This window comes from Triturus cristatus, chromosome 3_1 (genome assembly GCF_964204655.1).
Source record: "Triturus cristatus chromosome 3_1, aTriCri1.1, whole genome shotgun sequence".
Lineage (NCBI taxonomy): Eukaryota > Metazoa > Chordata > Amphibia > Caudata > Salamandridae > Triturus > Triturus cristatus.
Window position 1 is genome coordinate 489,547,580 of NC_140583.1, and position 24,308 is coordinate 489,571,887.

Here is a 24,308-nt window from a genome sequence, read left to right on the forward strand (position 1 = left end):
ATATCTGCAGGAGCAGATATGCCAGTGTGATGTCTAAATCGATTCATAGACATTGCAAGTGAACAGGGAAGCTATCTTAAGGATATGTACTGGACACTGGTGAATATGAGTTCCCCAGCTACATGATGGTTTCACTGAAACCAAGGATGTTTGGTATCAAACATCTCATATTACTTAACCCATACTGATTCCAGTGAAGGACTTAATAATACATGCTCCTAGAGTGTACCTTAGAGGTACCCCCTGAAAACTTACTAGTCCACCAGTGTGCTGGCTGACTGGTACAGTCCAGCCTGCCACCACAGACATGCTTTTGGCCTCCCTAGGAGGTGAGAGACCCGCTCTCAGAGGTCAGGAACAATGACTTCTCTGGCAGGAAGTGTTTATCCCACTCCAAACAGGATGGCCAGCAAACAGCATACCAAGGTCAAAGACTTCAAAGCCTTTGCCACCTTTAAAACACACCCCCGGCATCCCCGAGACCTGGGAGATGCCACTCCGTGCCAAGAGGCCCATTTGGCACTGGGACAGGTGAGAAATTAGTATGCTAAGTAGGACTGGAGCACACCCAGGTCAGGCACACAGCTTTGTTCACGAAAGATACACTTGTTGGGCATGTGTCACAGAAACTTGCTTGCAACAGTCCTTACATGGATTAAACCCTGTAGGGGACAAGGGTCCCTTGCATACTGGAAAGAAATGGATGTTTTAGGAAAAAGTTGCCAACTGATGAAAAAAAGTTGGAGCAAGGTCCAGATTTGCATGTGAAGGTGTGGAAATAAAGGAACTGATGTCAGTGGACAAGGATGGCACTTATATGCAGACCTGCACATCACTTTTTGGACCGTAAGGACATCAATGAGGAGCTACATGACACCACCTACAAGCGCGCTGGAGCACTGCTTTTAAATTTTACGGATCCAGTCTGTCGCTTGGACATATTCTAAAGTTGAGGAATCTGCAGCTAGAAGTAACCATCAGAAACAATATTTCTTTAATAAAACAGTTGTGTGATATCTGTCTTCAACCATCAAAGAAATGAACTCCATTAAATAACACTAGACCATCACACTGTACTCTATGTTGCACACACACCCTGGTCTAATTTATATTTTGAGGCCCCAAGAAAAGACTAATCACATTAAAAGCAACTGAAAAAATGAATACAGAAAGCTCAGTGAATTAATAAAAGATATATTTTTCTAATTTGATGCGATCAGGAAAACACAGAAGGATATACAAAACACCATATCTGTAGGCATACGAGTCAATCTCAAGAATGAAAGACTACTGGCAAAGAAAGGGGGCTTTCAAGTACAAAACATTACACACATATTTAGCTAGTGCACATCATATTTTAGTGTACATGAAGGTTTGTGCAACAAGAAAAATTACAAGCAGCCAAATGAATCAGACATTAGTCTTCAATTGTACATCGCCAGATTCTGCAAATGAGACACGTTTTTATTGTACTGCATTTCCTTTATATCTCATCATCTGACTCTCTCTGAAAGTGAAAAGGGATTGACGATTCACAGTATAAAAGGCATAGATATGTATACATACACATGAATCTGTACGCCATTTACGCGTACACACAATGTAACACATACTGTTCACTTATCTATAGAGGGATAAAGTAGAATGCTGCACAAAAATAGTTAACATATTCATCAAGATAAGCACAATCCTACATAAAAGATGTGAAAATGGTTAGCAACATTTTTCAAATGTCTTGCAAAGGGGTAATCTATTGAAATTATGTTGGTGCTGGAGAGGCCCGAAATTATCCATCTCACTCGCTGCTCTCCTGTTGTGGAAATAAAGTGTTATTTATTCCAATTAAAACTTAACATTTGGCAAGGGAATGATAGGAGTGTCAAAACAGATCATCACAGAAAATCAATCCATTTTACTTGTCTATGTACTGATTATGGAGTGAAAAATATTAAATGCACACAGAAATATGCCTTGCTCTAAGCATGGTGCTGCAAGTGCACATATTGTGTCACATAAATATATAAATTAAATACATACTTTTATTATATAATCATGTCTCTATATTATAGATTAGGGTTCTAATTTTCTCAAAGCATATCCTGACTTCGTTCCCTTGCTCACTCTTAATTATCGTAAATAAAAAGAATGTAAACAAAAGTCAAATTGCAATAAAATGTTGAAAACAAAAACAATAGGATACTATGCTCTTTACAAATGACTCCTATCAGAACAGACAAGTCACAACTGCATTATAGATGGATATCTTTATCTGACAGCAATCAGTTATTAAAGTGGGATTCGTAGACTACGCTATTTGAACACACCATACATAACACAATAAACTAGCCTGACAGCACCAACACTGACTTTGTCAGCCTATATTGAGGATGCTTAACTTAATTACATACCCAAACTACCCATTACATTTTCCAATGAGAATCCCCTTACAACGAAAAAAGAGTTCACACCATGTATCACAACCAGGCTTCATATCTTAGTCCACTGGGTAAGAGCCATCCACTGGAAGCGCACATTACTGGGCACATTCAGAGTCCAGTGGAGTGCTACCCCGGGAGGGATACCACCCTATTTGCAAAACCAAATGTGACACAGATATACCGACTGCTAAAAACAAGGGGTAAATGTATATGAAATGGAGGTAAAGCTGATATTAACCGGAATTGTTAATTCCGACTTCAGTACCTCTTCTCCTAAATTAGCAGCCATCTCATATTGAGGCCTAATGATGCCAAAATTCACACCACTTGTAAGTAAACTTGTCTCTGCTGGAGTAGAGCAATGTATGAATTTTCTTTGCAATAACACTGTGTACATCTACTAGGCATCATACTGCACTTCCAGGGTAAAGCAGTCCTAATGTCACATAAAATCCATGAACACTGAAAAACGCACCTAAAGAACAAGAACACCATCACCCAAATTCTGGAAAAAATTAAAAAAGGTTTATGACTGTGATTAAGTCAAGTAAGCATTTGGATAACACACAGGTATACACTAAGCAATCCTAATTTAAAAAAACATTTATGTTATTGTAAAAACAGCAAATTATGGGTGCGCTACAAGGTCTAAAATCAGTTAATTGGCATTCAAGGATAATAAAGTAATCTCAGTGATTGTTATTTACTCTGCCAAGGCTCATTCAAAAGAAAAGGTCTGAAATTAGGTTCCCCACTCACATACACTCTTTATTTTGGGAACTAAGCAATCTTACTAAGTGTGCTTTAAATGAATGTACCAACACAAATGATGAGGGCCTTCTTTAATAAGTATTCCCTCACTGTCCCGCCCACACAGTGCAGAGAGAGACAAATCCGCCCTAGTCTAGATTGATGTAAGTACACATTTTGTATCAAGACTGTGTTACAACTTTAAATTAAAATTCTTCCTAAAATATACACTAACATATGCCTGCTGTATGAATTTTCCAGTGAGTCTATTCCCCACCACACAGCACTTTAAGCACTATAGTGAATTTTGTCAGTTTTCCAGACTATATGTACGTGCCATCTGATGAATTTATTAAGATATTGGCTATTCACTGATAATGCTTAAAAATATAATCTCTCCACATTTACTATTTCAAACACATTCATTATAACATGTGTTTGATAGCATTGTACATGCATACCATTGATTGGAAGTAACTATTGTACTACTTAGTAGCAGGGACATTTGAACATCACTCTGGGCCCGATTCCAACAATCAAGTTTAAATTAAGAGTACAAAAAAGAAGCAATCTCTCAACAAAAATTCCACATCCTGATGGACAGAATCAAGGTTGCTGAAAGTTACCATTCGGAAAGTGTACTGAAAAATGTGGCACTTCACCATATGACAGGTTTTTTGAATTTTTGGGGTTGGGTTGGAAACGTGAGCCTTCGTGGTGGGAGACCCCACACGACTTAGGGTACACCCTTAGTTTTATAAGACGGCGGGTATTTGTGTAGATCTAGCAGGTAGTTCCACACCTGGAAAGAGACATAGTTTATCTTGTCAAAGGCAGGATTAAGTATGTTCACAGGGTGGAAATAAGTAGGGAACACCTCTGGAATTAATGTGACACAAGGGAAAGGGTTTTTCAACTGGAAAAATATTTTCCAATTGTTGTAAAAAAATTATGTGTTAAGGAATATTTGCTTCAGAGTTATATCAGCCACATTTTTTAATTTGTTGGAAATTCCATATCCGCATACTTGACACACTGCTCTATTCGGGAAAACTATGATTGCTGTAGATTTCCTGGATATACTCCTGAATCTCCTCCAAACCTATAAGTAGTAAGGGAGCATTTTTCCAATTTAGAATGCAGGGATTGGTGAGTCAAGCTAGCTATGAAAACAGAAGCTCCACAGTCCACACCTAAAATGACACAAAACCTCTTCTCACACAAGTTAACACAAGACAAGTCAGCGTCTTCCACTTTAAAGCAAATCCTATACATATCCTATTATGATGGCTGTGGTACATTGATTTTGAGTTAAAAAAATAGGTGAAAAATTGAAAGTGTTTACAAATAAGTGTTCAGAATATTTAAAAAAATACTCTTTGTTCTTTAGAAAGTAATATTTCTTAATGCTTTACATCTGTGTTCTGTTGGCAGTGTTCTGTATCTGTGTCAGTGCAACAAAATTATGTTCACATGTCACAACATACTTTGTGAATTGAACAATTCTGACTAGAGCTGTGTGAGCACCACAGACATAAATAATCCTAAACAATTAATGTATTTTTGAATTCCTGCCACCAAGTTATGACATTAATTAAATAAATACGAATAAATGTCACAACTATCATGTTTAAAACTTACCCCATGTTCACATCTACATGATCACTAACTGGTGGACATGTTTCAGTCAGCGCCAAAGCAAATATGGGGTTTTACCCCCAAAAATTTATGCAGTGTTTTGTGATGCTGCTGACTTACAGGATGTTCACCTGCCCATGCTACACACACACATTCCCGTCAATCAACAAAATAGACAATGCCTTCAAGTTTGCTAGAATTATACACAAAGACAATGTGCGAAGGATACTGTTTGTTGACATTCTTTCATAGTGGGCATTCTGGAAATTTTGTAGATAACCCCTAGTGCAAATTTAACAAGAGGGGTTAGCTTAATTTAAAAACAATGGATGAGGAATCCATTCAAAATAAATGCTCTGTCAGAAAAGTAAGTTCTTCATTGTCCCACGTCTATGAAAATTTGCTTATCAGAATACCCAACAGTCTGAGTCATACCAATGCCTTCCTTTGCAATATTGTTTTCTAAAATGTCATTCTAATTACAACCTAGACTTGTTTAACTTGACTTCTAGCAGACTGAGTGACGAGCAACCACTATATGCCTGCTTAACCACTTTTACTGGGTGTACAAAAATCACTTTATCTCACAACGAAAGAAACACTATAAAATATTATTTCTCTAAAAATCTTGTATGATCCTGAAGGAGTTTCCGGTCACTCTAAAGAATAAGAGTTTCCGATACGCCCTTTTTCACTTACTATTTCAGGATTAAAACACTGATTTATTTCAATAAATTTACCTTCTGAAATAAAAGATCTGTAATGCAAAGACTATAGTTTATATTGCTTTGTTAATGAGCAATGAATCAGTTAGTTGCCAAAGATTTAACACTTTCTCTTTGTATAATTAGCACTGCACATGCGCTTCACAAATGTCAGCTTTTCAAGAAATCCCTTTCCGTAACAATTTAGATGGTCAGATCCAGCTCCTTTTATGTCTTCATTTTGATGTGGCCAAAAGTCATATTTGAAGACCAAAGGATACTTTATTTAATACAATATGACAGTGGTTTTACTGATAACTGAGGATCAAGTAATATTTAACAAAAGAGGCAATTTGGCCAACTAGACTTGTCTTTGACATAGCTGCTGTTTTTTTAAATTACAGTTTGCAAAGTGGTTGCTTACTCACTGTGCTACTGATCTTCAAGATCTGTTATTTGTATGCCTGCTAAAGTGGTTCCAACGAGTCAAGTCTAAGATGCAGCAGGCACTACAAATCGTTTTGATTGGTGGCAGCTATTCTGAGAGAGCTTGAACATTAAATAAGGCCTGCTGATTCTGAAGAAACTCAATCTGATTCTTTTTCAATGTCTGTTGCTTCAAGGTTTACTAGTTCATATCGATATTGTGTGACGACGATCAATCTTTTTCTTCTGGTTTTCAAACATCTGCTCGCATTTTGAAAGATGGTGATCCTAAAGACATTTCAGCTTGGCCACTTTCAATGCACAGGTGCCAGTTGTGCTAAGGTAAGCCTCTCAAAAAGTGTCAGGCTGTTGAATGGTCACTGGCCGTGAAAGACCTCTTCATTGGCTAATACAGGACTCTCAATCATCGCCGTATTAAGCAGTGGTTCACTGTTTGTATGCTGGTCTTGAACAATTGGTTTGTTAGGCAGAGGGTGGTTTGGAAGTAACGCCTCTCCAGGTGGTTGCTGGGCCACAATAATTTGTTCACATGTAGGACATGAGCCTGGTAGGGCAACTTCATGAGATGGCTGCAGGCCTAAAAGAGTTTTGTCAGTGAGCAGCTGCTGGCTAGGGAGATCTTCTTCAATATACAATGGCTCTGTTAACTCAGTTTCCTCCCTGAGCAGCAGCGGAGCCAGAGAAGTAGCTTTGCCTGACAGAAGCAACGTCTGAGGTGATGCATTACTGTTTGGCTGCTGGCTCTGGGGAATCATCTCCTGTGAAAGATCTTGCTGCGCTTCGCTAATCTGAGCAATTATATTCACCTTTTCATTGAAGCTGATACGTGTGGAAATATCAGAGCTGGTGGGCGAAGAAGGACCAGCACTCGACACAGTGCTTGAAGGACCACTGCTATCTGTTAAAAATAAAAAAATCATTTGTTAACGGGTCATGGATTCTCAATAGTTAAAAATTAGTGACAACTATCAGTTAAGTGTAAAGAATGAGTTTGTTTATTTGTCTTTACAAACTAAAAGTTACATCTCTTTAGGTGCATAACTCAAAGGACCAAGTGAGTTTCAATGTCAAAATCATGGCAGCTGAATCAGCTGTACTGGTCACCATATGTAGAGAACACTCCAATCGCCAAGTAGAAATTATTCAATTGACCATGTTATCACTTAGGGCCTGATTATGATGTTGGGCGGAAAGCCATACGACAGCTAGTCAGAGGCTTTCCACCTGACATCGATGGTTTCCCTCCGACTGCCTTATCATAATACCGGCGGTTGGAGGGAAACCCACGGGGGATTCCGCTGTGCTTCCGACAGGCTCAAGGAGCCCATTGGAGCGTCGGAAGGACTGATAATCCCCAAATGGCAGCGGTGCCTGCTCAGGCACCCCCGTCAGGATTATGATGTCCGTTTCCCACAGCCATTCCATGTCGGCCTTTCCGACGACATGGAAAGGCTGTTGGAAAGTGACAGAGGGCTCCTAGCAGGGCCCCAGTCCACAGCGGCCTCCGCTATGAGGCCTGGGGGGCTCCGTGGAGCCCTCCTACACATCCCTGCACATGGTGCCTGCCACACAGTGCAGGATGTTTTAAAAGTGGATATTTTCTATTGAGGCTGGTACTGCAACCCACAGCACAAGCCTCAATGGCAAATATACACTTTGCAACCGCCATGAAGGCAGTCACATCATAATTGTGGAAGCGAAACTACTGACTCCTTGTTTTACAGCCCATTTCCACTACAATGTCGTTCTGAAGCTCATCTGACGCACATATTAATTAGGCCCTTCGATGTCAAAAGATAATTCTTTTAAAAACTAGTTATACATTTTAATCACAACAGGCAAAGATAAACATAATAAAATGCCTGTGACAGACTTAACAGAATACTTGAAACTCTTGAAGCTGACATCATTGAACCAGCTTAAAAGAAAATTTGGAGAAAGTGTTAAAGCATTCGATTTGAGCCAGGCAAGCCAGGCGCAAGGTCTGAAACAGGTGACTCACTCTGTTCTCAGGATTCACCCAGGATCCCTATTCAAACACAGAATCAGTTTAGATTGTGCCTCAGACACCGGTCTGGTACATTTTAAAGACAGCTGTGCACCAGCTCCAAATAAAACCAGTTGAAATAATCCAAACTTTGCTGAAGCCAAGGCACAGGTAAATGTTACAATTTTTAATTATTAACTGAGGCACAACATGATTAGGGTATAAAGTCCACCTTTTAAAACAGTTCTGAAATTGCAGTTCCCGTCTTGTGGTGATGAAAATCTGAAGAATTAATTGAATTAATAGTTTTAAATAAGACCTCATAGTCACATAGTGCACAGCCAAGCGAACACGCACTGGGCACAAAGGGCAACTAGGCATTTTTCCAGTTACCCACCAAATAAAAATAAGAAACAAAAAATAATTTGCTGTAACTCTACTGAATCAAGTTCTAAAGAATGAACACCAGAACAGTTTCACTCACCCTCCTACAGTGCCACTGTCAGAACACTCCTGGCCACAATGTTTCTAGCTAAACTGTTGCACCAATGCCATGGCTCTCAAATACGCAGGAAAAAAGGTAGCAATAGATTTGTTACAGTGGTGCGATAAGTTATGGAGCAAGGTCTCATATTTCACATAATATGACCCAATGTGTTTCAACATGTGACTTCCCTTCAGCAATGATCACACAATTTACAAATGTTCAAATTTAAAGTGTGATAAGCAGGGAACTCAGTCAAACTAACAAATTTAACAAACTAACAGATATTAACTGAAGATTTAAAGTAAAAAGAAATTAGAAACATTTACACCATGGTGGCTTTTCTGAACGCTGGCGAAGGGGTAAAGAGGAGGACGAAAGGATTCTTTGAGGTATGTAGAGATCACCTGGCGACTCACTGGTAATCATGGAATCAAAGTTACCTGTAATTTGGAATAAAAACATTTATATCATTTGTGGGAACAGAAAAATTAGAGCATTGGAGCAAAACAGTAACCACTGTAAATCAATAAGCTACTGAAGAACTAAGATATCCAGCACAGAGTCATCTCGGCCTCTTTATCCAGCACAGTCTCATCTCTGCCTCTTTTTTATCACACATTAGAGACACACTCAATTATGATCCCACCTTGAAACAGCTGATCTGGATGCATACCTTTCTCTTTTGCGGCCTGATGTATCAAATATTTTTAACCATTCTGTGCCTATGTATTATTTTTTTATTGCAGCATTTATATGGTGCTTATTACCCTATGTGCACTGAAGCACTTTCAGAAAGGGGCAGCAAGCTATGTCATGTAGTGTGTGGGCTGTAAGGGTGTTGTCTTTGTTTTTATACCCTATGTGGAAAGTGTTTATGAGGTGTGAGAGAGAGAGAAGCACAGTTCATAGTTGTCAGTAGGCTGGCAGCTTCGAGTAGCTCTGCAGGTCCATTTATGGTATTTGTTATGATCATAGTCTACTTAGCTGGTTCCTGCATTGGGTTAGCCGACCTGATATTTTGTTTAATGTTTTAGGTCCCGAGCAAACATGTTTGGAGAGAGAAATGGCGAAACGATCTGCTGGTGGGAAGCAGACTGTACAATGGTACAGCATAAAAAGGCACTTCCAAATGATAAATTCACCTGGAAATTTGGATTTAGACAATGGCCTTAAACAAAGCAGTACAGGGTGCCTAGGTTGTTCCTCACAAAACGTACGGATAGGTGGCATACAACATCAAAGCATGGTTTAAAGACTCTTAAGCAATGTAACACCAAGCATTTTATAATGGAGTAACAGAAATAAAATAGAAAAACCTTTGGTAAACATTGTTATGTTATGTTATAAAGGGTTTTATAGCGCGCTCAAATACTCGAGAGTGTCCTGGCACGTGCAGTTATCAAAGCCCAATGGAGTGGAGGATATGGATCAGCTAATTGAAGAGAAGGGTTTTAAGCTGTTTCTTGAAAAGTCTGAGATCCTCAATATGCCGCAATTCCAGTGGGAGAGAATTCCAAGCCATAGCTGCTTTAACAGAGATGGACTGACCTCCCAACTGTAACTTGCGAAATCGAGGGATAATCATCCGACGTTGGGCGGCTGAGTGCAAAGCTCTGCTGGTGACATAGAAGCAAAACCACTTCCTGATGTACAAAGGCCCCACACCATGCAGAGCTCTATGGGCCACCGTGAGGACATTGAATTGCACTCTTTGGGCGACTGGCAGCCAATGCAGGTCTCGTAGGTGCGGACTCACGCTAGATCTTCCAGAGATGTTAAATAGAAGTCTAGCCGTGGCATTTTGTATGTTCTGCAGTTTTCTCAGCAGATATCCTGGAATGCCACAGTATAGTGCGTTAGCATAGTCAATGCGAGAAAGAATGAGTGCACGGGCGACCATTTCCTTGGCAGGCCTGGGAAGCAGGGGAAAGAACCTTCTGAGTGACTTGAGAGTGCCAAAGCAAACTCCGGTGAGTTTCTTAATTTGCACCGAAAACCGAAGGTCTTCGCCAAACCAGATCCCCAAGTTCTTAGCAGAGATGCCCTCTGACTTAGGGCGAGGGAAGTCTGCTGGCCACATAATTTCTCTAAAGGCAGGTGGAAACGAGCCGTGCAGAAGGACCTCTGACTTATCCTCATTGCACTTCAGTTGGGCACAAGCAAGCCAATGAAATACAGACGAGAGACATTTTTGAACCAAAGATGTCGACAAGTCGGCGTCCTTCCAGGTAAATAGGAGCTGGGTATCATCGGCATAGGCAAGTATTTTAGCCCCCAGCTCCTCTGCCAGAAAAATTAGGGGCGTCAGATAGGTGTTGAAGAGCAAAGGACTCAGGGTGGAGCCTTGAGGAACTCCCGTAGACACTTTTCTGGCGGCTGAGGAAAACGGTGGTAACCAGACCTGCTGTGAGCGGTCTTCCAGAAAAGATCTAAGCCAATCCAGGGCAGGACCAGCAATGCCGATGTTTGAGAGATGGGTAAGGAGAAGATGGTGGGGTACCGTATCAAAGGCGGCAGAGAGGTCAAGCAAAACCAAGGCCGCCCTGCCGCCCGCGTCCAGGCATTCCCTGATTGCCTCTGCCATTTCCACTAATGCAGTCTCGGCGCTATAGGTTTTTCTAAATCCGGACTGAGGCGGATGAAGGGCACCGGATGTTTCAATAAAGGTGTCAAGCTGACGAAAGACTACCTTTTCATAGACCTTAGTCAGGGCCGGAAGGAGAGAAATAGGGCGATAATTGGCAGATTGCAGCGGATCTAATGAGGGTTTCTTTAGAAGTGGCAGCAATTTTGCCTGCTTCCAAAGCAGAGGGATCCTCGCCGTGCTTAGAGAAAGGTTAATGATCGATGTTACTTCTAGATAGACGACCTCAGCAACTCCTGCCAGAACCCTGGCGGGACATGGGTCCGTCGGAGAGCCTGATTTAAGGGTTTTGAGAATAGCCAATATATCTGACCCAGCTATGGGAAAAAAAACGATAAATGAAGGTGGCACAGGGGACAATGTGGTGAGAGGAAGATGGTAGGGGGCACTTGGCCCCTGGACATTCTTCACCAAACTATCTTGGATGGAATGTATCTTTTCAATGAAAAAGGAGGAAAGCTCCTCACACCATTGCAATGAGGCAGGTGAAGCCGCTTGCTCGGCGCAAGGTGTCAAAAAGCTTCTAACAATGGAGGAGATCTCTCTACCACTGTTTTTAGCTTTAGCAATATGATCTGCGTAGAAACTACTCTTCGCCAGTTTAATGGCTGCATAGTAATCACTTTGGGCTTTACGCAAGACAATTTTCGCTGATGGAGAGTACTCCAGGCGCCACTGACGTTCTAATTTCTTACAGCCCAATTTGAGATCTCTAAGTGCGCCGGTATACCAAGGTTGAGATGGAAAAGAGCCCAGCTGCCTTTTTGAAATAGGGTGGGAAACAGAGTCAACACCCTGACTAACCCAGGTAGCAAAGCCGTCTACTGCCTCTTCCAAATCGTGAGATAGCAACGGACCGGAGAGTGAAAGTGCCGTAGAAAGGGCTGGAATTTCAATCTTCGGTGAAGGTTTGCATTAAGTCGAAGCACTGGGGATAGAAGACATCCCCATTGACCAGGAAAAATGGACCAAAAAATGGTCAGACCAAGTGACCTGGATAGGGTCCTCAATAGACAGGGCGAAGTTGGAACAAACCAAGTCGATCGTATGCCCCCCTATATGAGAGGGAGCCTTCAACCACTGGGCTAATTGCTCCAAATCAAGAAGATCCATTAGTTCCCTGGCGTCCAAGGTCCCGGGGCAGTCAACATGGATGTTAAAATCTCCCACAAGGTGAAAATTTGTGAAGCGGAGGGCACGAGGGACTATGACGTCATCCAGGCTTTTCAGAAAAGCACTCGAAGGACCGAGGGGCCGATAAACCAGCGTGCCGCCCAACGTATAATGTGGAGACAAAACAATGGTGAAATCAAGAGCCTCCCTGTCCACTAGCCCGACTGACACGTCACTGGTGAAAACCCAGGTATCTCTCAGCACTACTGCAATCCCACCCCCTCTTCCTGTTGTACGGTCGACTCTAGCAATTTTATATCCCGGGGGGATGGCCTCCTCAATCACAGGGGCACAAGACTCATTGAGCATTCAGTGACAAATAACAAATCCAAACGTTCGTCAGAAAGGAGTTCGTAGATGTCATGAGCATGTTTGACTAATGAACGGGCATTAATAAGCACAGCTCGAAGCCGATAAGTCCTCTCAGGGTGCGGGGCAGGGGCTGAAGGCTTAGATTGCAGGCAGAACTGGCATATAGGGCACCTCCTTACTATGTTATGCAGAACAGTCGATTTATCTTCTCCGCTACACTTAGTCATATTCGGCGCTAATAATTCTGAACGGCTATAAGATCTCCTTGTATCCGGATCCCCTGGTCTGAGACACACAGCATGGGTGGCGCTGGACGCTCTAGGGACGCGGACGGACGCAGACGGGCTTGCCTTAGGCGCGCCAGCGGCGCGCTCGCGCCAGCGCTCCAATTATGCAGGCTCGCGCCAGCGCTCTAATTTAGGAAAAGCACAGGACTATCGGTGATCAGGTGTGAGAGCGAGGCAGGCCTGGTCTGCTAACCCAGCCTCACCCAAAATGGCGGATCAGGAGCGCAAGACGCCGAGGGTCGATGTCCAACCTCCCAGCAAGGTGAGAGAAAAATACTATATAAAAAGTACTATGAGAAAAGAAAATACAATCATGTCACATTTAATAGTTAGGTTAAAATAGCTTTTCATGATCATTTTAGTGCCATGACTCCAAAAAGCAACAAAATCAAACTAATAAAGAACCGTTGAGTACCTTCTTTAACACAATATATAACCATTGATTTGAAGTATAAGTAAGGGGGTAGTATGAGGAATTACAAGCAGGCAGAACAGTAACGAAATGTGACAACATTAGGGAGGATGGATTCTTTTTTTCGGAAATAATGTATACCACAAATTTGTACACAGATTTTAGCAGATGTTGGCTTAGGTTTTAGAGGACGTTAGCAACAGATTTATAATGCGTTTGGGACTAGCCATAACCTTCAACAGGCCACTTAATTTTGGGGAAGAAATGTTAAGTCTTTATTGAAAGTCAAGTGATTTGTAGTATATTTTACCAAAAGAGTCTGGGATGTTTAGCAACAGGGTGCACAGACCAATCAGGCTATACATTTGTTTTGAACCTTCTGGAAACAAAGTGAAAAAGAAAAAATAATGCGGCAATCCAAGCATTCAGAGGACTGAGCAGGGTCCAGTCTCAGAAATGGAGGACCACTTTAGGCTGTATGACGATGCATAGAGTCATTAACCGAGTAAAGATAGCTAATATTGATCTTTAGTACTGGCAAACTATTGACCTGTTAGTGTGAGCCCATCATCATAAACACAGTCGCCTTTGGTAAGAGATAAGCTAGATATATCAACAACAGTGAATTGCTGTAATCCAGGTGGGAAGAAACATTGGCAGTGACTGCAGAGAAAATTAGAGGATATGCCTCAGAATGTTTAACTGACAGCATAAGAGGAATGCCACAATGCTGATTTGAAGCACCCATAGCCCTCCCCCAACCATTACTTTTTGAGTTCATTTCATTTGAGATCTAGTTAATTTACTTTACAATGGAGCATAGACAAATTGGAAGAGGGGGCTGCGACAACCCAACTCTTCTTCCAGCAGAGAAGTATCCTAGTGTCATCAAGTGAAAATATAGAAGCCAAATGATTAAGTCTAGGCAAAGACAGAACATAAACATTAAAAGAGCACAGGAAACCGAGAGATGCCACAAAGAAACTAAAAAAATAGGGGTGAAAAAATGAATATAAGCTCCCTGACAAGTGTAGATAGAAATAGAATAGAAAAACCAAATAAAGGCTTTGCTACAAACAACATCACAGAGAGGGAGGATAAAGCATGTATAAATGAAGGAATCACTGCCTACAGGAAGATCAAGCATGATCAGGACCAACTTATTGTCAGCATTAATTGATCTGGGAAGTTAATTTCGGAGCGATAAGTATCGATTGGTGCCCATAATGGGGCTACAATCACACTATATACAACGGAGGCAACTTGCAGGCTACATATCGCTGAGATCCAGCATTACCGCTCATGCTATAATCTTTTGACTGGGTGAGGAGCTATGATACAAGTTAGAAATAAGCAGATATGATAGAATCAAGGGAAAGTTCTTAAGCAACTTAACAGTGACAGCTTTTTAAAGTCAAGCCTGACCAATTAGATGGAAGGAAAGAAATCATTATTTGCTGTTCATGGCAAAATTTGCTATCTTACAGAATGCTGGAGAAAAACGGTTCAGCAGGGAGACAGATTTAAGTCCTTCGTTTAAGTACAGAAGGTTCGGCACAGAGTGAAGAAGGATTCCCTAGATTATAAAGGACTGTGGAATAAGAAATGTAGGTGCAAAGCATCCAAGGCAACTGAAATTGCTTGCACGTACTTTTTGATGGACTCCAGTTTTCAGAAGAATAAAGAGGAAGGCTGTTGGACAGCTGATGTTGCAACCAAGGAATTTATGGACAAATTGAAAGACATAGTCATCTTGGAACTGTTGGGCTATCAAATGGAAAGCAGATCTGTTTGCAAACCATAATTCCTTTCAACTCTTAAGATAGACTCCATCAATCAATCAACCCCTCCATCCATCCATTACATGCAAGCCAGTGCACCTTGAAAACAGTGTTTGTGACCCAGAAATTCAAGTTACTTTATCAGTAACAAGATTGTTCACTATGGCAGTAATGGCAGATCCACAACACTGATTATGATCCCCCAAGAGGTATACCTTGAATCCACTGGCAATTGTAGTACAACAAAAATGCAGTCTTGTACATGACCACAATATCTCCATATTGCTCCTCTTCATGTTGCATGGGTACATAACATATCTTACTTCTTAACATTTCCTCACAGAATATAATGGACCTATACAACTTGGAGCTGAGAGGGTCACAGCTGGGTAAATGAATAAAAGGGCATTGATACTTCAATGAGTAGTATTTTATACCATGATCTACACTCAGGACCAAGGATTAGTTGGTTTAAACTCTAACTGGAGCACATTATCAGCAACAATTTGGTAATTAGATAGAGTTGACTGCCTAGGTTGTGAACCGAAAACAGAGTACAGATGTACATTCTCACTATTTGAGTCCAGTGGCTTTAGGAGAGTAAAGTCCATTGAACCTGCTATCAGACAAAAAAGCAGGCAGTCTTATAATACTGATATAAAACTAAGAATATAAATAATTGCTTCACCAGCATTGCTGCTTGCACCTCATGAGGACTATCTTACAGTATCTGTGATCAAACAGTATGCCAACCGATCGATGTCAAGCACAGTAAGTAAGCTTCAGCTTTTGATAGTTGCAATAGCAGGGCATTGATGCATTTTATCAATCACAGGTCATGAGTATTGTAAGAGCCTTACATTTACAAGGTTTACATGATGCTGTTGCTACAGCTCATGTGGTTGGGTAACAATGCAAGCATTGAAGAAGCTTCACAAATTCATTCTGCACAATTTGCCTGCAAATGTGAAAATGCTACATACTCACATTTGGCAAATCTTATTCTTATGTACACTGTGTACCCTCTACTGATACTTTATATTTGAGACATCCCAGCAGCAGTATGTGAATGAATGTATTCTACTTTTGGCAGATACTGCTTTTTGCACATATAAAAGACAGGCACAAAAAGAACGAAAACAGATTGCAAAGAGTTAAAATTGGGGTTTATGAGAGTGTCCTGATTTGTCATTTTATAACTTTGGTAGGAAGTCTGTGACTAGCTGGAGACACTTGAGATTTGCTGTGGAAGAGGTAGTTGTAGGAGGTGTCAATATTCGTTCATTCATGTATCGAGTGGTATCAATTCTTTTCCCCTCATATCTTTTTTCCAGGTATCTCCATGCCTATTTGGTTACTTCTTCAGAAATATCACTTAGGAGAGAAAAAAACATAGTCTGAGCTCAGATCCTGTTGTTCTTTCTATGAGTATGACTTGGCACTTATATTGCGAACAGCTACTCCAGGGAGTGTTCCGGTGCAGTACCAGCTGAAAGGTCAGGAAGAGACCATGCTCAATTTATAAAGAAAAAACAGGTTTTCATCTTCTTTTTAAACATCCTTGTATCACTTACGACACGTAATTCCAGGGGGAGCTGATTCCATGCTGCAGCCCCCAGCAAAGTAAATGATCTGCCTCCAGCTCTCAATCTACGAATCCTATGGGTGCGTACCAGGAAATTATTTAAAGTTCGGAGTTGTCTTGGCAGGTTGTAGAAGTTAAATCTGGCACTCAAGTAGGTAGGACCTTTGCCATAAAAGGGGGCACGAATTAGCACCAGAGATGTGAATTTCACTCTTTCTCAAATAGGCAACCAGTGGAGATCCCAAAGATCTCCAAGGTGTAGTTAATAGTGTGCCTTGTAATTAGGGTATTTCAGAAAGTAGTGGGTAAGATTTTCGATTTAGTCACATGACTAGTTTGAAGAGTACAAAGCATTCCTCTTTGATAACTTAGGGTTAGATGTACAGAGCATTTCTTAGATTGCAAATGACCTGATTCTGAGAATCGGCCATTTTCAACCGGAAAAATGCTTTTTGGGATGTACAAAGGCCAAATTCCGATACAGTAATTTGTTACTGAATCGCAATTTGGGTTTTGTGATTTGGTATTTGTAAGGGGAGTGTTAAGGGCGTACCTTCCAAATTGAAATGGCATGTACAAATGTTTTGCAACTGAAATGTGGTTGCAAAACATTTGCAATTTACTACCAATTGAAAGTTGGTAGTAACCCATTTGCAAATAGTAATGGGGCCCCAAGGGACCCTTTTCCTTTTGAGAATGGTTGGTGAAATATTTTTAAGATTAAACAGTGGTCCCCGCGACCACTGCCTGCTTTTAAAAAAAGAAACTTACATTTTTGTCTTTTTAAACGCATTCTGTTTTCCTTTAAGGAAAATGAGCTGCGTAAAAAAAAAAAAGAATAAATAAATAAGATTGCTTGATTTAAAAGCAATCACAGACATGGTTGTCAGCTGACCCCCCCCAAATTGCAACCTACCCCATTACTATTCATGAGGTAGGTCTATTTGCGAACCACTACGAATCACTAATGAATCTGGATCTTGCCAGGATCTGTTATTCTCAAATTGTTTTATACTTTATTGTAATATAACACCGCTCGATTTTTTATGTGGTGCAGCTCTGTTTTTGCTTTTGTGTATCATATCTTCCTGTGGAGGGAGGCATCTTTGGGCAGAAGGTGCATACAGAGAAGTGCACGCAAGGATAAACAAAATATTATCCAATAACAAAACATAATATGGGTGATTTACGGTGAGGGTGCTTTGGTAGCATTTCTAGGTCCACTGCCCAAGTTACTTAACTTCAGTAACACTCTTTCAGGTAGATACTCTATCTAACCTTATATTCCTCACCTTAGAGTACTCCCCAGGCACCAGACTGGATTTGGGAAATATTTCTCCATAGTAGTGCTCCTGTGTACAGCTAGGTGGAGCCATGCAGCCCATGCTGACTCTGAACCACCCCAGAAGTAAGAGAGTGGAGTCACATTTAAGGGCCACCCCGGTGCAAAAGTGAAAGTTTCTTCTCATTTTCCTTTCTTTGCCCTCAATCGCAAAGTGTGAACAATTGCCAGTGTGCTGATTGCTAATGGTGGACCTTTGAAGACGTTAAAAAAGAGGCAATTCCACTTAAAAGAGAGGTGGGAGGGCGGTGAGAAATCTCCAGTTAAGAATATCCACCAGAAAGAGGGTAAGAAGGTCTGAAACATTCTTCTGATGGATTGTTCCAATTGCATATTTATCACCTTAGAATAGATACCAAAGCAGAACCTTCCCAGGTGGAGGGTTTGTGGAGTAGACTCACACCAAAAAGTCCTGCAGGACAGCAAGGGCAAAATGCCTTTCCCATGTGGGTGCCATTGTAGCAGCGCTTCATGAACGTGTGAACGGAGGCTCGTGTCGCATTCTGGCAGACGTCAAGGACAAGTTTTATATAACACGAACATGACATTGTCCTGAAGGACTACATATGAGAAGAAGCATCAAGATCAACTTAAGGTCCCAATGTGGCATCATAAACAGTTTGGGAGGAAAATATGTGTCAAACCTTTAATACATCTAATCACAAAAGGTGCTTTAAACAAGGATGGGTGGTCAGGCAAAGGCCGAAATAGCCAACAAATTACCTTCAATAGTACCAACTACAATACCATGATGGGCTAAAAATACAACAAATAAAACAACACTGAGAACTTTGCTTATAAAGGGCTACCCTTGTGAACACACCAGCCTCCCAATTTTTCCCAGCGCTCAACATAAATGGATTTTCTGAAAGATCACCTGGCGGCAAAGATGACAGCCATTGCTTCAGGCAGCCGATCGATTACCACCGTTTAATTTCCTTGCAAGGAGGTGGTGAGTCGAGTGGAGGACTACACCCGGTTACTGAGACAGGAGGTCCTAGCGAACTGTTGCCTGATCAGAGGACAGCTGTTCAGTCACAGTTATTCTAACTACCGCTCTCTCCTGGCCCAATTCTAAGCCACTAAGATAACCTGGGCCCAGCCCTTCATGATCTTTTTCAGAACTCTGGGCAGGACAGGCAGGTGTGGTAAGAAGCACAGGAGTCCAGTGCTCCATTCCAGTTGAAATGCATCTCCTTACAAATGTTCTTGCGGAGACTCCACCATGCAAAACTTTCAAGACTGCATGTTCCTGACGGTGGGGAAAAGATCTAACCAGAATTCTTTCCACTATTAGCTGACACCTTGCACCACCTCAGGATGCAGATTCCACTGAGGATCTGTCAGACACCGCCTGCTCAGTTTGTCTTTCCTGGCAGTCTGGGACCCTGCCCAGGGACTTGCTATCAGGAAAATACCCAGGCTCTCCTGCTGTTTTCAGAGGCACAGACCCTCTTGACACAGGATCCCACTCGCCCTGCTTGTTGCAGTATCACATGGCAGTCGAATTGCCTATGAGAACCTGCACCAGCCTCCCCTTGATGGACAGCAGAAATACCTTCAGAGGCACATGAACGGCCTGCAACTCAAGCAGACTGATGCAGAACCAGTACTCCACCAGAGACCAGAGTTCCCTGATCTACACTTCACTTAGATGACCTCCCCAGCCCAACATGTCGCATCTGCCAACAAGTCAGCTCTGGGTATGGAAAGGAGAGAGGCCTGCCGCAGGACCAATTGTGATCAAGCATCCATCACTGCACATATTAAGCCATCTCCTTCAAGACCTAAATGGCAGTCAGATTGCTGTGAGGCTAGACCAGTGGATTTTCATACCAATTGTCTTTCATGTAAATCTGGGCAATCTCCTTCCCAGCATCATAGCCCCCATTATCAAAGGTTGTACCAAATACATAATTAATAATTAAGGACATGAGCTCTTTCAGAAGGTAGAGGCACTGTGTCCGAATCAGAAGGGTGGTAAAGAGGCAGCGACTCTGATAGAGGAGTGCAGGGGCTTGTTTGAGGTCCTTGCGCTGCCGTCTGCACTATGGGTTGGCTGTCATGTCAATGGCAGCGGCACTGGCGGATAGCGTTCTGGCATGGGTTAAGGTGCCGGGGAGGGAACCGATACCCACGTCAGCCCAGAGCCCTGAGTGGATCCAAACGTTCAAACTGGCACTGAGGTCTGACCAAGCAGAGGAATTTGGGAGGCCTCTCTGCTCCAGGCAGGCCCGAGGGAGTTGACAACATACTGAAAAGCTCTATCATCCCAGCAAGTAATTCTTCAATTTGCAGCAGCGTAGTCAACGGCCCAGGATATTTCAGTTGCTGTGGGACAAGTCTGAATCGACTCCAAAGTAGAGGCCTATGGGAGAGCAACGTTGAAACTTGTGCCGTCTTAGGAGATCGAAAGTGGTGGAATGAAGTCGAGACCCACTTGGAGTTCTTATGCTTCTTCCTGGTTTTGCCCGAGAATTTAGATCGTGAAGGAGACCTGTCGCAGGAACGACCTTGGGAGTGGGACTGGGACTTACATTTATGCCTCAAATGATCCTAGAGCAGGATCTTGTGATGCTTCACTAAGAAGAGCTTTGCTTCCCAATCTCAAATGGCCTTGGGGTGTGTCAAGCAGGCCTTGGAATCGTGGTCCGACACCCCAGCACCACAGAGAAACCACATGTGGGTCAGTCACACATTTATTTGAGACATAACCCACGGGGCATAAACCCTGTAGATTTTGAATGTGACATATCCCCTTGCACACTGTTTTAGAAGAATTATTTAGGTCTCAAAGAGATGAGGAGTAGCTCCGGATCTACGTCTGGAAGAGCGGAAAGACTGGAACCGATGTCAGCGTGCACGGGTATCACCTATATAGGCTCACAGAAGTCAAATCTGGTGTGAAACACCATCAACATTAGCCACCAGTGCCACTTACTGGTGCTCAGGGGTACTACTGAAGATTTTCTGGATCCAGTCTGATGTCTGGGAGAGCATTCAGAACACGAGGAATCTGTGGTTAGAAGTCTCTATCAGAAATATGGAAATAGGTGTCTTCCAACTGTAGATAAATCAGTCAGCCTTCCTCTTTTAAAACTGCTAAACTGCACCAAAAACCAATTTCTGAACTTAACCTTTAAAATACATTTGATGAACGCCCTGACCTTTATCAGGCAAAAATATAATTCATCCTTGGCACTCATCTGGAACAAAGTTTTTTTATGCCATCAGTAACAGCAGCGAAGAACAAATTACTAACCTTTGGAAATGCCGTATCTGGTAGAGAGTCTCTCTTGCCGTAGATTTCTTACCTTTGAATATACCCAGGCAACAGGCTGGATCCAGACGACTTTCGAGCAGTATGCCTTAGTGCCGGTAGGTGGCGCCTTTCTGCTCCATTGGAGTGGTCCGTGCTGGAAGTTACATGCGCAGTACATATATAGGTGCCACCTCTACACGCTGCCGTCAGTCACTTTCGTGACTTTCCGGGCCAGGAGAGTATAGCCACAATGACAACTGACCACTGGGGTAGAAAATACTATGGGCCTGATTTAGATCTCAGCGTAAGGACTGCTGCGTCTCAACTGTGACGGATATCCCATACACCAAAATGTAAATCTCATTATATCCTATAGGATTTATATTTTGGGAGACGTGATATCTGCCACCGTTGTGATGGAGTAACCCGTCCGCTGACCAACATCAGGCCTGTGATCCTGCCAGCGTGTCCCTTACACCTGAACCGGTTCGCTGAGTGTTGGTAAGGAATCTGCGGTTAGAGTGACTAACAGATAGGCATTACTGAAGGTAATAACCTTGTTCATCTGATAGAGATTTCCAGCTTCAGATTGCTTACCTTTGGATAAATACCCAAGCAATATCTCCCGGGAGGAGGGTTTACGATCCCGGTGGACTGACCTGACTTCCTGTCCCACGTGGTCTCTGGGACCTGCACCGTTGACCATGAAAAGGCTGGGAAGCCTGCTGGCCATGGTGGCTGGGAGGGTACGGGTGTGGTTGGAGACCCCTTCTGTAGCCACAAAAACTGCAGAAGGCTAATGGGGGTTGACGATGGGGCATAGACAAGCCCAAGGACCTGGCCGTAGCTCTGCTGTCCTCGAAGCATTCCAGCACTGAATCCACCTTGTCTTCAAAAAGGCGAGAGCCATCAAATAGCATGTTCATGAGGGAAGCCTGGACATCCCCTTAAAAGGCAGATGTTCTCAGCCAGGCATGGCGCTGCAAGGCCACCGACAATGAACTCACTATGCCCAGTGAGACGGTCGTGTCAAGTCCACATCGGACGGTGAACTTTGCCTCATCTCTCCCAACAGCACCAGAAGGGGAGAGTATGGCCCGGGCCTCCTCCAGACCATAGGCAGCACTTGTGCAAGTGAATCCCATAGTGTAAAGGAATAACGCCCCAATATGCAACACAGAGTTCACCAACCACAGTGCCAGGCTAATGGAAGAGAACATTCTCTTGCCGAAGGTGACCGGCCTCTTGGATTCCCTACCCAGTGGAGTGGTAGGGAACATGCCAGGGTGAATGCGGGATGAGGAGGCTTGGACCACCAAGCTCTCTGGGGTAAGGTACTGGGTAAAGAAACTGGGATCCCCAGGAGCAGGGTGTTGATGGCGGGCAATGGTCCTATTCACAAGAGCCCCTGTGCAGAGCTTGGAACAGGACCTCCGTAAGCGCTTCATTAAATGGAAGAAAGGGTCCTGAGGGGGAGACTCCCGACTGAAGAACCTCTGTCAAGAAGTTAGTCTTGACTACCACTGAGGGTAGGTTAAGTTCCAGAACCTCAGCTGCCCTGCACACCACCATTGCCAACAAGGCTCTCTTCTCCAAAGCCACAGTAGGAGGGAAAACCAGGCCAGTGTCAGGTGAGGTGCCACCCAGTTCCTCATACTAGTTGTCCTCTTCTTAATTGGGTTTTCATCATAAGGGTCCTGGGGTTACTATAGAAAAATTGGGGAAGTATAGAGTTGACCAAGGATCAGGCCCTGCTGACTCACGGGGCCTGGAGTGCAGACGCTTCCTCGTCCCGTCAGATGACTTTGACGGATGAAGAGAAGACTAAGAGTTTTTGGACTTTCTTCTGGTGCTTGTGGAACTTACCCAAATTCCTCGATGAATTTGAGTGGGACGAAGACCATTGGGAGGGGCTCTCATAACAGTTCCAGGACTTCCCGTATGAATGGGACCTCAAGCATTACAGAGTCGAACCTCATTGCCTTGGAGTGCATTGTGCTGCCATCTTTACGTGCCTTGGAGTCGTGTCCCGGCTCCAGGCACCACAAACACACCAAGTGAGGATCTATCACTGATGTTTGCATGTGTCAGGCCTCACATAATTTGAAACCAACCAGTTTCCTTGGTGACATCCTCAGATCAGGAGATGAAATCAGAAAAGGGTCAACAAAAAGGTGAAAGAGGCCAGTCAAAAAGTAAATGAGGGTTAGCTCAATCCGGATCAGCGCAATCAGGAGTGGAAAGGAAAGATCTGATGTCAGCATGCCGAAGTGGAACCCATGCAAGGTACCATGCACGTCACTTCAGGCGTGGACGACGCTGACAACGAGTCGAACACCACCTACTGGCGTGCAAGGGGTATGTTCGAAAATCTTCTGAATCCAATGTGAAGCCTGGGAATATTCAAAGGAAAGGAATCTGCGGCTAGAAGAGTCTATCAGATACAAGTATCATCCCTCGTTCCCAAGCTTTTAGATCATAGTCACCCTTTTTCTTCCCCACACGCCATCAGTGAGAGCAAAAGATAAAAAATAACATGGCCCAAAAAGCCCCAAATTCCAACAACTGTGAATGGCTATCACACAGATTTTTTGACTAGCCCAGTCAAACATTCATCCCTTTTGCTTTCTTAGTTGATCATGAAGTACATGACCTAGTGTGTAAGTGAGGTATAATACCAGATTCTTGTGAAGAGGACATTGTAAACTCAATACTTCTATTTTGCATGTTATGTTATGTTAGGCGTCACATCCATTTTCCTTTTGTGAATGCAGGGAATGTGAGGCAGAATACAGGTGTCTGGTGGGTTGGTGAAAGTGTATTTGGCTGTTCAGGTATTCTAGCCCTGTGTAGGACTTTGTCTGTGTGGGTGAGAAGTTTGAATTGACTGTGCATGTGAATGGGAAGCTGGTGAAGCTTCCTGAGGTGCGGTGTGCTGTAGGTGCGGCGTGGGAGGTCAAGTATTGTGGCAGTGTTCTGGATGGTCTGGAGTCTGTGTAGGAGTTCTTTGGAGATTCCAGCATTGAGAGTGTTGCCGTAGTCCAGCCTGCTGGTGATAA

General features: G+C 42.9%; 1 protein-coding gene across 17 annotated transcripts in view; it reads right to left on the reverse strand.

Annotated features, from left to right (window-relative positions):
• Positions 1-1,178: 1,178 nt before the first annotated feature.
• The window catches only part of PPIP5K1 (diphosphoinositol pentakisphosphate kinase 1), a 1,768,598-nt gene continuing 1,745,468 nt past the window's right edge, over positions 1,179-24,308 (reverse strand). For all 17 annotated transcript variants that reach the window (XM_085644342.1, XM_085644333.1, XM_085644343.1 and 14 more), the window contains 2 exons: positions 8,778-8,891; positions 1,179-6,875 (listed from right to left, as the gene is read on the reverse strand). In XM_085644342.1, the coding sequence (XP_085500468.1) occupies positions 6,334-6,875; positions 8,778-8,891 (656 nt within the window). In that variant the 3' untranslated portion in view covers positions 1,179-6,333. The remainder of the gene's footprint in view (positions 6,876-8,777; positions 8,892-24,308) is intronic.